Source organism: Rattus norvegicus, chromosome 15, assembly GCF_036323735.1.
Source record: "Rattus norvegicus strain BN/NHsdMcwi chromosome 15, GRCr8, whole genome shotgun sequence".
In the NCBI taxonomy this organism is placed as follows: Eukaryota; Metazoa; Chordata; class Mammalia; order Rodentia; family Muridae; genus Rattus; species Rattus norvegicus.
Genome location: NC_086033.1, coordinates 4,871,641 through 4,887,659, shown reverse-complemented (window position 1 = coordinate 4,887,659; position 16,019 = coordinate 4,871,641). Strand labels below are relative to the sequence as shown.

At 42.4% G+C, this 16,019-nt stretch overlaps 1 protein-coding gene across 1 annotated transcript; it reads left to right on the top strand.

Annotated features, from left to right (window-relative positions):
• The first annotated feature begins 5,953 nt into the window (after positions 1-5,953).
• On the top strand, positions 5,954-13,199 carry LOC134481924 (uncharacterized). The gene is made up of 5 exons (XM_063274739.1): positions 5,954-6,146; positions 6,887-7,049; positions 8,205-8,336; positions 8,794-8,970; positions 12,609-13,199. The coding sequence occupies exons 1-5, from the start codon at positions 5,996-5,998 to the stop codon at positions 12,691-12,693; spliced, it is 708 nt and encodes a 235-aa protein (XP_063130809.1). The 5' UTR covers positions 5,954-5,995; the 3' UTR covers positions 12,694-13,199.
• Positions 13,200-16,019: the final 2,820 nt, after the last annotated feature.

The following is a 16,019-nucleotide window of genomic DNA, read 5'->3' as shown; positions in this document are numbered from 1 at the left end:
GATAATGGAAATCCTCCCACAGTATAAAGTCATTTGCTCCTGCTCTCAAACAGAGGAAAAGAAAGAGAGAGAAGGTCTGCCTGCTAGGCATAGTCAAGGTAGGTCAAGGCCTGTTGGCAGATTTTTCAGCCTGCTGAGGTATGGAACCTTAAGAGAAGGTGTACTTGAGGCTTAAATTTCTATTGACCTTGGTGGATAAAAACGAGGTAGTTTGGGGGATGGGAATGAATGCATTGTTTATTTTAACAATTTGTTTCTGTCAGCTTGTGGTTATGCTTCCCACAGTGCTATAGTAAAATAGGCTTTGAGAAATGTGCTTGTTGTTTCCTTGTACCCACCAGCAGCCCTTTCATAGCTGTCTCTTTCCTCTTTTTTTGGCCTTTCCTCATCTGCCCCTCAGAGAACCTTTCCACTTCCTACCAGTCAGTCCACCAAAGTAGGGCCATGCCGTTTCAGGAAACTGGAATTTCTGAAAAGCCCATTGAATATGGAAAGCAATATCCCCCAGGATATGTCCTGCAGCTCAGAGTAAGATGTTGCAAAAAGAGGATAACTAACTGATCTCCCACTTTGTGCTTTCAAAAAGAACAAATACTTCAAAACCATAGTTTCTTCCGCCTCTCCATTACAGAATCTGATTTCAGCCCTGCACACTGTGCTCTCCTGATCCATGGATGCTAAGCTGCAGGTTCTGGAGATGCCAACCACTCAGATGAATTCAATGTCTGCTCAACTCAGTCCATTCATTCTCAGTTCCTGGAGTCAATCCGTCCACCGACCCAGACGCCCATCGCCGATCGAGAGTATTCCACGCAGCGGATCGAGTTCCAGCAAGCAGAAGGATCTTCAGTCACAGAGCACATTGCGGAACTTTCCTGACATGCTGGACAGAACTAAGAGGATAGTGAGAAACAAGTTTGTGAAAAGGATCCTATGTCGCCATCTTCTGGGAAAATACAGAATTACATCCTATTACCTTACTTTGGAGTCTGAGGCTTCCTTCTAGTCTCCCATGTGCCTCTGTTCAAGACATAGATGCAGATATTCACAGCCAACCATTGGACTAAGCCTGGGGACCACAATGAAAGAGTTAGGGAAAAGCCTGAAGGAGATGAAGGGGATTGGAACCCAATATGAAGAACAACAATATCAATTAACTGGAGCCTTCAGAGTTCCTCGGGACTAAACTACCAACTAAAGAGGATATGTGGTCCCGGCCATGGCTCCTGATACATATAGTGTAGAGCATGTGTAGCAACAACTGGCTCATCTGACATCTCTGGGATGGGAGGCAACTGGCCCTGTAGAAACTTGATGTCCCAGAGCAGGGGGATGCTAGAGGGGTGAAGTGGAAGTGGGTAGGTAGGTGGAGGAGTGGCCTCTTAGAAACAAAGAGGATTGGGAGGGTATGGGGGTTCAAAGTGGAGAGACCAATGATGGGGATGACATTTGAAATGTAAACAAATAAAATGACTAGTGTATAATAGATGGTGACAGATGTCTCCATAAGGACTAGATATTCATTATCTGTAACAGGTTCATTGAAAGTCAAAATCCATAACTGTTGTGACTTACTTATTATTGAAATTTCACATAGATGAACACAATCAACATTTTAACTTCTCTCCTTGCACCCATAATAAATCATTAGTTACCTTTATAAAACAATTTAAAAAGCAATTAGTGTTTCTACTCTCTTAGGCTTCGATACAACGCCTCATTTTACTGTCCCTCTCTATGTTCCCTCCATTGCTGCCCTCTCCCTGTCTCTTCACATTTCACATTCCTATCCCTGACAGTGTCCCTCAGCAATCCATGAGTGAACTTGTACTTCCCTAAATGAGGACAGTCTGGCCCACGTCCCTAGACCCTCACACTAAACTGATCATACAGTCACACAGATTGAAGAATCAACAGCTAACACCCACACCCACATTTCAGTGAATATGTATCCCATTTGTCTCTTTCAGTCTGGATTGTCTCATCCAGAATGACTTTTACTAGATCCATTCATTGTCCTGCATAGTGCATGCTTCCTTTTTGCCTTTTGTAATTGTTAAGCAGCAATGCAGTGTGTAAATGCACCATGTTTTCTTTATGCAGTCATCCGTTAAGGGACAACTTAAATATTTCCAAATTCTAAGCATTATAAATGAGCTTCACTGAACATGGTTGAGCAAGGGTCTGTATTCTAGGATGAATCAACATCTGGACATGAGACCTGGAGTTGTATCTTAAGGTACAACAATTTTCACCTTCCTGAAGAACCATCATACTGATCTCCGAAGTTGCTGTAGAAGTTTGCCTTTCCACCAGGAGAGTATGAATGTTCCCCTTGCTCCATAACCCAATCAGCTTGAGTTGTCACATGTGTTATTAACCTTAGTCATACTGACAAGTGTGAAAAGTGATCTCAGAGTAATTTTAATTTGCATTTGCGTGATGTAGAAGGATGATGAATATTTCTTATGAATTTCTGTCATTTGAGTTTCTTTTATTATGAATGTTATGCTTAGATATGTAGCACTTTTTAATTATTTTTCTTCATATACAGTGTTTTAGTTTTTCCAATATATATTTATATTAGCCTGTTGGGCCCTACCTTGGAGTGTTTCCCTTCCCCCTCGCTGTGCCTTTCAGCCTACTATGGCCAGAAGTTGTTTACACCCTTGGCAGCTTCTCTCGGTCCCTGATTTGGGGCCAGGACCTTCCATGGCACCCATTCCTCTTGCTGAGCCTTTCAGCTTCTTATTGTTAAGAAGTTGTTTACGCCCCTGTGTTGGGGCCGGGACTTGCCACGATGCAGATTTTTCCTGTTTTCCTATTTTCCTGGTTGGGGTTTTCACCTGCTTTATTGTTTTTCCACGGCTTTTGCCTCTGGTATATAAGGAGATCTCAGTAAAGCGTGGACAGCCTTCTTTTAACATGAATGACCCGAGTGTGTGTTTCTTCTTAACTCTTATAGGCCTATGCCCGGTTCTGAGTGTCCTGATGACACAGGCATCATCAAATGGAGGTCCCACCAAGATTGGAAAAGAGAGGACAACCTGACGAGATGGTCCCAGGAAGCCGGCCAGTGAAGGAGGGACGTATTGGGGAAAATGGGCCAGGAAAGGTCCCAGTAAGCAGGATACAGAAGCACCGTGGCATTGAAAGCACGTGCAAAGAAAAATAAAGATTTGGGGTACTGGTGAGTAAACCTTGTAAAAAGGGACAAGGTAATAATGGTCAAATGTTTTTGTGTACGTGTTCTTTTAGAGTTATGCTAAAATCTAGAGAAGCAAAGTTAATTCTCATCGATGCTTTTAGTCTTTGGACCCTGATTAGAGACAGTTTACACCCTAGACAAGAGAGAAAATGGTTTGAGAAAAACATTCCTCCCAGACTCTCCACAGATGCTTTGGCAAAAGAGGAAAGTGAGATTAAGCTTTTTAAGAGCTCTCCTGGGGACATCCTGCCTCCTTGCTGGCTCCTATTGGAGAAGTGCTTATTTCTGGTTCTGTGTCCTTTAGGTAGGGTATCTGCGTCCTTTTGGTGGGACACCATCTAGCTCCTTCCCTCTATGTCTATTGTCTGTCCTTGTTGCACCAAGCTGTCCATGGATGTCAATGTATGTCTGGGTTGTGCTTCTTGTTGCTTGAATGTTTTGTGTTTCATGTTTAAAAGAAAAAATGGTGAAAACTTTAAATGCTGGTTGATTTCCCCCTTGATTTAGTTTTAAGTCCTTTCAAGAAAGGAACAAATAAATAAAACAGTTTCAATTGACCTTTGGAGCCCAGCATCCTAGATAACTGGTTATCTCTGGTGTTAACTGCCATGTGTGTCTCTGACTGAATCCTGCCTCAATGGAGGAATGTAGCTAGGAGCCTAGGTCTATCCACTGGGGAAGCTCCCCAGGGGGCTGGCTCAATGTCTACACTAGCTGGCCTTAAAGGTGCCAGCAGCTTCAAAGCTTCTATGGTAATGGAGCTGTTAGCTGTTTCTCTTAGAGAAATCTTTGACTGTGATATTTGGAATCAACAGGTAACAAGGTGCTTCTTTTAAAATGACAGCTAAAGAAGTAAAAATGGTGTTTGATCTAAGTACTAAAGATATGTGTAGTCACTTCATTTTTTTCTGTTTGGTTTTAAATGTATAATAAGCTTTACATGTCTTGGCTATAAGTGACTGGCTTTTAAGTTATTGGGTATGGTTGAAAATTTGTAATATTTGTAATAGAATGTTGGCTTAAAAAAGGAGTCATTCGAGAAAACACGTGGCATGTGCCAACCCAGGGAAACAGGTCTAGATTGGGATAATATTTTAATATAACTCTTATCATGGAAACCGGACTTGTAAAAGAATTTAGGGCAATGTCTCTTTGGTGAGGTATTAGAGCCTGCAATATCGATCCTTCATATGCAAGGCTTGGCCGTCATACTTTATAGCATGAGGAATGGACTTGGTGTTTTGGAGAGACTGGATTTTGGAGGATAGTTTGGTGGAGGGTGAGTTTTGCTTTCCAAAGTTATGGCAGTGCTCTGATGTTACAAAGGAAACTTGAAGATTGTGGCTAATGATTGCCAGTGTTACATTGACTACAGTTTACAGTCTGATCACAGACAGACCTCGGAATTCTAACTCACACATATCTGTGCTTAAGAAAAAATCAAACAGGTGTAGATTGTCACAAGGGTTGATGAGGCTATGGAACTTATAAGAGCATGACAGCCTGCTTCCTCCAACTGCTATTTCAAGAAATACATATAGAATTATTATAGATTTAAAAGATTGGTCTTTTTTTCTTTTCTTTTCTTTCTTTTTTTTTTTTTTTTTTTTTTTTGGTGCTGGGGACCGACCCGGGGCCTTGCTCTACCACTGAGCTAAATTCCCAACCCCTAAGAGATTGTTTTTATACTGTTTCTTGCACTCTTGGGTTGTTGTGAAATATTTCATTTCTTGTGTTTCCTTGGGTTTTGTTTGACTTGACCATACATTTGTATGCCTTTTTGAAAGAAAAATGTACTAATTTTTATTTATTTTGGTGAATTGTTCTTTGGATGACTTTTGTCTGTGGTTCCTCTGAATGCAGTTCCAACGGTGGCCAGAGAGACACCAGATACTGAGTTATAAATGATGGTTAAGCACCCTGTAGGTCCTCAGAGTGAAGCCAGCAGGTTGCCCAGGTTGAACTCCAATTCTAGCTCCCAGTGCACCATGATGTGCTACAGCTTCTCTGCTTCCTCCTGCTCTTCCTTGGCCAGCAGCACCTCTGCATTCTGCCCCTCCATGGCTCTCGCTTGGGTCTCAGTTCCTCCCTCACCTTTGGGGATTTTAACTTTAAGAATGGACAGAAAGTTTACAATTTGATGTTTGCTCTATACCTGAGAAGCTTTTTTGCCAGGAAAAGGGAGTTTCCATTGCACAAAATGGGATGGTAAGACAGAGATTTCAGGAAAAAACATGGGTGAATATATTGAAACCATGACCCCTCTCAAGGCACAATCCATGAAACAACAGGTCCAGCTTGCATACATTTAAAGGAGTAGGAAAAAATATTGGCCTCTAGGGAACAGTAAAAATTGTGGCAAATGGATTATATGTCACATGCACGGACCCTGGATTTATACATTTCAGGAAGAAGAATATCCCTCATCCACGGTCTTTAGATCTTTGGCTGTTAACCAAGATGTTCTATCCATTTCAAGGCCTGATACAACTCTCCCTCTCCTCAGCAACTGAGTTGTAATGAAGGAGTGAGAACTCTGAAGCTCTGGAAGGAGAGTGAGCGAATGGGTGTTCCCTGGCTCAAAAGTGAGTCTCTGGAAAAGCCACTGCAGAAACTGGTCAGTCTGGGTGGAGGTAGTTAGCAAGTAAGCTATGGCATTTCCCAGTGACATCACCGGTAGTGTCTTCCTTGGAAATTCTCTTGTATCCAGGAGACACTAGAATGTTCTGTGATGTCAGCAGTGTTGTGGTGACACCAACTGCCTGAGCGATTTCCCTTCATTTCCTAATGGGTTCCCGAGGAGGCATGTTCTCCAGGATCCTCAGTCTCTTTCGGAGGGACAATCATATCCATGCAGGCACCAGACCAAGGCAGAGGGAGGCTAGCCTTCCATCACGTTGGAGAAGAAGACGAATGGAAAGGTCCTTGAGGAGGTCAAGTGAGTACTGGGCAGGGCAAGGGGAGCTCCCTGGAGGAGGTTGGCTTGTGTTGGTCCTTCCAGGAGTAGGACGTATGATTTAGAGCCTCAGTCTTCCTAATGGCTGACCCAGACACAATAATTTCTGATCATTAGTTTGACAGAAAACCAAGAACTGTTATATGTCAAGGGGCTTTCCTTGGATCTCTTTAGTGTCCTGGGCAGTGTCAAAGAATACCAGGATGAGCCTTTATAAGAATAACAAAGTGTCTCTTCCAGGATCGGCTGTTGAAACACTTCATTCTCAGCAGTGTCCTGTAGATTACTTGGGTAATTGATGCCAAGAGGGATACTCTCCTGGTCATATATCAAGGTCTCAGTTACTTTGTCCTTGAACACACATGATTAGGGATTCAAGATGTTAAGCAGTTTGAACTCAAGGACTTACCTGCCTCACATCAGACATTAGCTGAGAAGGTCCTCCAATTCTTCTTGTTTAGGCCAGCTTTAGAATTTCAGTGACAGAGGAATGGATTTAGGAGGTGTGGTCTATATCTATGATGGCATATGTCATCATATGGCTCTGACGGTGGGAACAGGGAACTAGCTGAGTTCAGCTTAAAGATAGCTTTCTTGCTCTGTCAGGGATTCACTGTATCTGTAGAACTGTTCATCCTCAGACTTCTGTTTAGAGTAAGCATAGTTTTTCTTGACACTGTGTCCACATATATGCCTGTTTACTGGTATTTATCTACCTACAGAGTTTGATCAGAAGGCATCGTCCCAACCCTCCACGACACCTGTTGAAGAGGAGAGAATGAAGCGTTTAGAGAACATCAAAATTGCTCTCCAGAAGATGCAGAAGGAGAGAGATGAACTCAGGAGTATCCTGGCCGATTACCCGGGAAAGAATTTAAATGACAGGTAGTCACAATGCAAGTTCTGTTAAATCCACATTTCCTCACATCACAGTAGGCTACAACTCCAGGGTGTCCTCATGGTCAAAATCACTTTCCTGATTGCATCAGAATGTGAAGTTCAGATGGGAATGGGATGGTGGCACAGGCTATTTTAATTCCTACAAACGTAAATCATAGCCTGTGGCCTGATTGTATCACTGCTGAGAGTGAGGGTAGTAGTGTGTGTGCTCTCATTGTGTGGTTTAAGGAGACTGGACAGGTGTTGGCTTGTGGGAATTTCTAGGTGCTCTGATTATGACCAATCATTGTTGTAATTGACGTGGAGATGCTTTGGGTTCAATAGGTCCTGTGATGAGCTGGAGGGACCCAATCCCACTTGCTGCCTCACAGTGTGTGACTGGACTGACAACAGGGGATCATTGGTTTTCTCTGATTTTATTCATTGTATTTGGAGATAATGCCACATCCTTATATTTAATTGGCATTCTAATTGTATTTGAGAGAGAGAGAGAGAGAGAGAGAGAGAGAGAGAGAGAGAGTGTTTTGTGTGAGTTTGTGTGTGTGTATGCATGTGTGAGTGTGTTTGTGTGTATCACTTAAGATCTGGGTATTCTATGTATTGATTTGGCCTGAGAATTATCCTGTGTCAATTTCCATGGCATGATAATGATGAGGGTGAGAGCCTCACTGTGAGCAGTAGAACATTTCACATCTGCTCAGGTGGACGCACATGGAAATCTCCTGGTGCGTGTTATAAATTCTTTTCCCTGTAAATACTGTTCATGTTCCTTTGGGTTTTCATGTAGCAATAGATTCTATGATTGAGAATTGTTACCTAAGAACAGGAGAATAGTCTTCATGGGCTTAAGTTGGAGCCTGGATTGTGACACAGGGTCCTCGAATGTTCTTGGCAAGCTAGTCTATTCCTTCAAACCCCCTCAGGGAGCTCAAGCAAATCAGCTCCCTCCTTCTGTTTCCTGGCACTGCTGTCTCCGTGTTCACAATACTAAACTTAATAAATATCAAATGACCCAGTACCAAGAAGCAAGGGCGTGGCATGTCCTAGGCTGGGGTAGTTCAGGATTCAGTCTGAATTCATGTAATTCTTGAATCCTTCATTCATAATGTTATTTCATCTTTGGACCATGCCTTACCACAGGAACAACTTTGAGTCTGAGATGCTCACGATGCAGCACCAGGAAGTGATGACCGACATGAAGAAAATGAGCGAGCAGGTCAATAGAGCTTTGGTCAAATGTACACACCTCACACTGGAAAATGACTGGTACTGGTGAGTAACTTACAAGGTTGTGACCCCAGCACAGGGCACAGCATGTGTCAGCCCATTCTTATCTTTGAAGTAAAGTAGGATCAGGCTTTATAGGGTTTGAAGCAGACAAGGAAGCCTGTGTCTAAGGAAGGCTCTAGGACACACAGGACACAGAAAGATTGGCCTCCAAGCGACATTCTAATAAAATGGACAAATAAGCACACATGGGGATTAAGTCCTCTTCTGGGAAAAACTTGAATCAATGGTGTCAGGTTTTTGAGAAGTGCCCTGAGTCTTCTGGAATGTGGCTCTTTTCTCCATTTGACCTGTCTCTAGGTCATGCTCCATGGCTACTGTGGACTTGGACTATAATCTGAGACTCTCTTCAGATCAGGACCCTAGAAGAAGTAATGGACTTGGAGACGTGGGAGGAAGTTGGAGACTGGCTGGGAGTCACCATTTTTTCTTTGTGTCTCAGCCGCAGCTTCTGCCCCCTCCTAACTGAGTTGTTTGAGCTGAAGAACAATGCCCAGAGAGCACGGCATGAGAACAGGGAGCTTCTATGGGAACAGATTGCACTGGAAGAGTCTATTAAGGAAACAACAAGGTTCTGTGGGGAAGCCAGTATGAAAATCCGTGTAACAAGCAGCCTCAGGTAGGATGAATGAAGCATCAAGGGCAGGTTTTCCTGATATCTAAGCATAAACCAAGTCAAACCAGTTTAACCTTTCTCCACCTTATCCAGACACTCTCCTGGGTCTCATCCAGTTGTTCATCTCTTTGAACATTTACAAAACTTTCTGTGATGTTAGCTTCATGCAAGAAACTGGAGGGTTGACAACCAAATCCTCCTGCTCAACTAGAAAATGCATTTCCTTAAGGGGGATCTGTTGATCACACATTGCACACTTACATGCCATTATGCTAGAGGGATGCCATGAGGTAGCCGTCTTTGTAGTGCACAGAACTGATTAGAGTTCAGTTCAATTGCCAAAAGAATGGCTCTCATTGTCAATCATGATGGGGCTTGTGAACTTTCTCTCCTTTTCCCCGTACATTGAAAATGGTCCCTCCTGCCTGTCCAAATCGTGGTTTCTAGTGACAGAGCTTGAGAAGCAGTTTGTCCGTCCTGTTTTATGTCAGTGTTTTAGTGTTCTTTCCTGTGGCTTATGTCCTGGAGCTGACTGGATGAACAGGGATGTAGGAAAGACTTCTCTCAGGGTGAGGGTTTGTGTGAGATGTGTGAGGATTAGAGGGATATTTTTGTCCAGCTCTCTCAACCTAGTGTGCCCAAGAAGTGCATTCCCTACACAGGTTTACTCTATAAGGGATGGATAGCAGTGTCTAAGCTCTCACTTGACACATTTCCTTTGCCTCATCTGCATTCAACAACTGTTCTTCCAGCATGATGGCCTCCCCATTCTTTTCTGCTTCTCACTTATGATTTCTGTTCTCTCTCTCTCTCTCTCTCTCTCTCTCTCTCTCTCTCTCTCTCTCTCTCCCCCTCTCTCCCTCTCTCCCTCTCTCCATCTCTCTCTGACTCTGTGTGTGTGGGGGGGTGTTTTTTGTGTGTTTGTGGGTACATATATGTGTGATCATGTTTATGACTATGGTGCATATTGTACTTTGGAAGTTGTTTGTTTTAATTGTTTGTGATATGGGGGTCTTATATATATAAGTGTGTGTATATGTGTGCTTTTTCACATGTGTGTGTGAAGTCATCAAGTTTCTGAACACAGACACATATATATATTTATATATATTGTATAAGTCTATATGTGCATATTTAGAAACATGTAAAAGTATACACACACTAACACACACACACACACACACACACACACACACACACACACACCACAAACACTCTGAGAGAGAAAGAAGAAGAGAAAACATAATCTTTCCAATTACATTTTAAACTGTTCTTAATGGGGTCTTGATCACTATTCAAACTATTTACACTGGGAAAACTATTCATAAATATTGATATTACTTGGAGAAAACTTGAATAGGGTACAGGGATGTGAGGAGAGGCTGCTGTGTGAAATCTATATACCTCAGTATAGAAACTGATGACTCAGAGCTCTTCTGCCTTCTTTGCTCTCGGTGTATAGTAACACTGGAAGGTCATGTGGCTTGTTGTGTCTTCTCAGCATCCTGGTTATGTTAATCATTACCTGCCACCACTTTCTTTCCAGATTGGCCTAAACTTGGTTGAATATACCTTGGCTTTGGAGTTTGGACTGGAATTTGTTAATTGAAAGATTAATTTGCTTAGAGTTGAATCTGCAAGCAGAAGATGTCCAGGAGTTATGCTGAGGTGGAATCACATCTTTGCCTCAGACAGAAACTTAGGCTCAAAATCGTCCAAAGCACTCACCCTGTGCTGTGTTGTGGCACTCTTAACCATTGTTATTCAAAATCATTTGATCTGAGTGAAAATCATCTGTAAAGAGGGTTTAGAACAGTGATGACCCTCAGACATTGCTGGAGGTGTCAAATGGGTAGCCCTGTGAGAAGCTGTGTACAACTCTTGTGAAAGTTCAACCTTTTGACACAGCGATTCCAGAACAAGAAGTAGGTGTGAGCAGAGAAACTGTGGCATATTAGTGTTTAGTGGTTCACCTCAGAGCAGCCATGAAGCAAAATTACCCAGATGTCCATCAGTCAGAAAGTGAAAAGGTACAATGTTGTCCAGCCCTTCCATGGACTGCGGCTGAGTTTGATTATACCTGCCAGCATTTGGCTTTGAATTAGCCTTCTCTTACTCGAATTATATCTGATAGCATCCCAGTACAAGTTTTACCTTGGATTGTGGTTATGGAGATTTCCTAGCTGTTTGTGCTGGTAGTTTGTTTCCCCTGTCAGGTACTGTATGGTAAAGGGACCTCATATTGGAAAATGCAGCTCACTTTGCATGCACTGGGAAACAGTGAGCAGAGGACTGAAGAGGCTCACCTGCCCCCCCCCCCAGTGCTCTGTTGCCTGAAATCAGCCTCCTGTGCACGGCCTTGTGACCTTGCTAAGCAGGCTTGGCTAACAGGCCTAGATGTCACATTTCTAATTTCTGATTTTCAGGGGAATACACTTTATTGGCTGAGCTGTCTTTAGGCTATGCTCACTGTGTACTTACTCCACTCCAGGTTTTTTTTTTTTCTTATGCCACAATAGTAGACTGGGTGATCCCTTCTATTACCATTAACTGGGAAACTAACCACATTCTGCAAATTACTCTGCTTGTATATGTGAACAAATATATTTGGGTGAGTTCAAAAGTGTGTATGTCTGGGTGTTTGTCTGTCTATGTCTGTATACATGTATGTCTCCATGGACAATATAATCTTCTAATGACCAGGATGAGGAGAAAATGGAGGAAAGTCTGCAGGACCCCCTGAATCAGCAAAAACTGGTCACTGAGCAAAAGGCCTAGTCTGAGAAGATGCAGCATCATTTCGGTGTCACTGAGAGGATTTGAAAGCACAGGATGAGAGGACCCAAGTAGATTCCCTGTACTTATAAACTGTCTTATTGGGTGTGTGACTTTCTCCATAGTTCTCAGCACCTGTCACCTAGGAGCAGCTCAGAATATTTTTCTTGTCCATTTTAAAAGAAATTCCGTCCATGAAGTGTATGTGATCCATAGAGATTCTGGCTATTGTGTACTGATCCCTCCAGTCTGTGCTCTCTTGTATTATCTGAGCCCAGTGCCTTTAGGTCTCCCCACAAATAGTTTTACGATACACATAAACAAAGGAGTGGTATAGTTTATTTTCTGCATGAGTATCTCCTTTGGACTTCAATGCCTACCCTCGGCAAGATTTCCATGCAGCATATTCTTGCCAAGTATAATATCACTTCAGTGTTCATGTACTTCTTGAGATATTGTTCCTCTGGGTCTTTACAGATTTTGAGGTTGTCATGTGGACCCCAGGCATATTCCTGCACTGGAGGAATTATAATAGTCTTCATTTCAGTGATGGCCAGACTTCCAAGGCCTTCCTATTGTTTTCTAGTTTGTTCATATCTCTCCTCATCTGACATTGAGACATTGCTACATGATATTAAAATATAATGTATACGTATGATTGGAATTATCTGCTGTTCACTGTTTAATTTTTAGCAGTTTTAAAAGCTGGGAAAATATGCAGGCTTGTGGGATCTCTTACCCTTCTCTCTTGGGCATGAGAGAATGACCTCAGATGAAAGATCATCCTGGATTATCCTGCTGAATTGTGCTGCTGTGTATGGGATAAGTGACATGGCAGGTTCTCACCAGGCCTTTTCCACCCCTAGGTCTGAACACTGCAGCAGAAGCTTTCCCAGGGCACAGAGCAGGATTACAGCTCTCAGAGACAGGACTGTCCACCAGGAGCACTGAGGGTGCAAAGATTGACACCACCTCCCACATCTCAGTCCTTGTAACCATACCAATCTTGGGCTAAATTTGAAAGACCTTGAGATGTGGCCAGGAACACGCCTCACGTTTAACCTTTTGACGACTTGTCCATCAACAACCAACCACTCCAAGTGAGGCAGGTCTACATTCATCTTGAGGAGATTTTTACCATCTTACCTGCCGTTCTGCTGTGTTTGCAAGGCCAGCAACAGGCTGGAGTTATATGTTGAAGAATCAGCAGGAATTGAATGCTGACTAATTTACTTGTTATATTTGTTTTTAGTTTGAAGTTTGGTTTTATGCATTTGGTTTTATTTGTTTACGTTTGAAGTTTTGGTATTTATTTGTTAACTTTAGTTTTTTAATTAATATGCTATATTCTTAAGGCTATATACATTGAACTCATTGACTCCCCACTTTAAAGTGTTCTCGAATAAATCAATTTTTGCCAATAAATAAAAATGTGACCTTTAACCCTTCACTCACAAGACCGTCCTGAGTCGTGTGTGGTTCTTCCTCCTGTAACAGCACAAGTATAAGGCAACAGTGGTGCTCTGCAAGTCTCATGCAGCTTAGGCTTTACCATCAGTTCACAGCCAGCCAGAACTGCACAGGAAACTGTGCTCTTGATGTAGACAGTGTATCGTGCTCTGTGGATCCCACATACATGACGAAAATTATCCTTGCTTTATCCTTGTGCTCACAAATTTAGCTTCCTTTATAATGACAAACAAAGGAGAAACACAAGTATTTCTCTAATACATTAGAGGAAATAAAAACATTCAGTATAGGAATATAAAAAGCGATCAGGACACACAGAGCTGTATGCCTCTGCATTCCTTATAATAAAGCATCGGTTATAACTGCACATTTATTGAATTCCAGCAATTTTGGAGGAACGATATTTTTAAATTTTTTTATTAGATATATTTCTTTACTTACATTTCAAACGTTATTCCCCATCCTTGTTTCCTTCCTTAAGCCCCCATTCCCTTCCCTCTCCCTTCCCCATATGTGTATCCCCTATACATCCCCCTTATTGTTCACCACTATTCCCCTGCACTGCCCCTGGAACATTTTCTTTATTGTTTTTGTTGGTTTGTTTGTTGTTATTCTTTTTCTCCCATTTTTATTAAATTGGGCATTTCTTATTTACATTTCAAATGTTATTCCTTTTCCCGGTTTCCTGTCCATCAGCCCCCTAACAACTCCCCTTCCCGTTCTAAATGGGTGTCCCCTCCCTGTCCAACCCCCATTACTGCCCTCTCCAACATTCCCTACGCTGGGGGTTCAACCTTGGTAGTACCAAGGGCTTCCCCTTCCACTGTTGCCCCAACAATGCTATTTACTGTTACCTACGCAGGGTCAGTCCATGTGTCAGTCCAGTCTTTGGGTAGTGGTTTGGTCCCTGGAAGCTCTGGTTGGTTCTTATGGGGTTGCAAGCCCCTTCAGCTCCTTCAGTCCTTTCCCTAGTTCCTCCAATGGGTGTCCCGTTCTCAGTTCAGTGGTTCGCTTCAGGCATTTGACTCTGTATTTGACATGTTCTGGCTGTGTCTTTCAGGAGAGATCTATATCCGGTTGATGTCAGCATGCACTTCTTAGCTTCATCCATCTTATCTAGTTTTGGTGGATATATATCCATATCTATATCTATATCTATATCTATATCTATATCTATATCTATATATCTATATATCTATATCTATATCTCTATATCTATATATCTATCATCTATCTATCTATCTATCCATCTATCTATCTATCTATATGGACCACATGTGGGGCAGGCTCTGAATGGCCGTTCCTTCATTCTCTGCCCTAAAATTTTCCTCCCTATCCCCTCCTGTGAATATTTTTGTTCCCCCCTTAAAGGAGTGAAGCATCCACATTTTCGTCATCCTTCTTGAGTTTCATGTGGTTTGTGCCTTAGATCTCGTGTATTTCGAGTATAACTAAGAGGCGAGGATGCAAAAGAATCAAATGAATAGCTTGAGGCCAGAGGTTAGTGGTGAACACCAGAGGGAAAGATCATTCTTCCAGAAAGAATTGGCAGGTTTCTGGTAACTCAGCTTTACCAGACTACTTGTCTTGGGTCCACAGAACTCTCTGAGTTGCCAACACCAAGGTATGTTACGCCTACATACACTGGACAGTGTAGAAGGAGATGTCAAAGCCAGATGTCACATTTACACCTATGTAAATAAAAAACAGAGATCATTTACCCAGAAAGGATTGCATACAGGTAGCCAACGCTAGGATAAATTATGGGAACCTGAATTAACTGACACATGGCCTCCTAGAGTCAGATAAAAGTACCTGCTTGTTTTTATTGATACCCTTTCTGGGTGAGTAGAAGCTCACTACATCGGACTGAAACTGATCATAGAGCAACTAGAAAGCTCTGCTAGGAACTTTCCTCCTAATTTTGCCACTCACTAGGAATGCTGTCCTATAATAGCCCAGCTCTCACGGCCAAAGCCTATGAATAACAGTCAAAGATGTATGAATAGTTTGGAGTCTTTGTTGTGCAGAATTCTGGGTAGGTGGAAATAATGAACAAGACATTAAAGGAGACACTAAGAAAACTCTCATTAGAGTCCAGGAAAGGTGGAAAGGCTCTTTTCTTATTTTGGGCCTGCTGTACTCCATACAAGGAGGGGTTGAACCCTATAATATTATGTTTAGAATACACGCCCCATTGCTTCTAAGTCTTAGAGATCAGAGGTTGGCAGAATTCTTCAACTATTTCATTCTTGAAATCCTGTCTGTCCAGTTCTCTGTAAAGTCTATTACTTTGACTATCAGAGAGACCCAGTGAACCTCTAAATCTATCTACAATATCCCCTAATTTGGACCTGGTGGTAGTGGGCAACGAAAGGACAATGAAAGCAATTTGCAATGAACTTACGTGGCGATGTTTTACACTCTTACAGTTATGAGGTTAGGTGGAATTTTAACAGGGATTCCTCACAACTAGGTCAAGAATGTTGAAGCCACAGATGACAAGGCCAAATAGACTCCCTCCAGAACTTCTGGACCTATTAAAGTTGAGCTTTCACCTGACCTCAAGTCCTTCCACTCCCTGCCCAACCTCCTGGATCTTACATTTGGCATGAATACAGGATCATGGTCCAAACTCTAACACCCTCAGGCCTGGCCCTGGGAACTCAGGAAGGTGGATACTAGAGAAGAGACGTCTAATGGAACTGCGGAAGAGCAATCTCCGTCCACGTTGTCCTTTGCTCACTAATATCTGGTTACTTTTTGGAGAAAGGATTTGAAAGTTTATCATTTGAAGTAGGTGCACA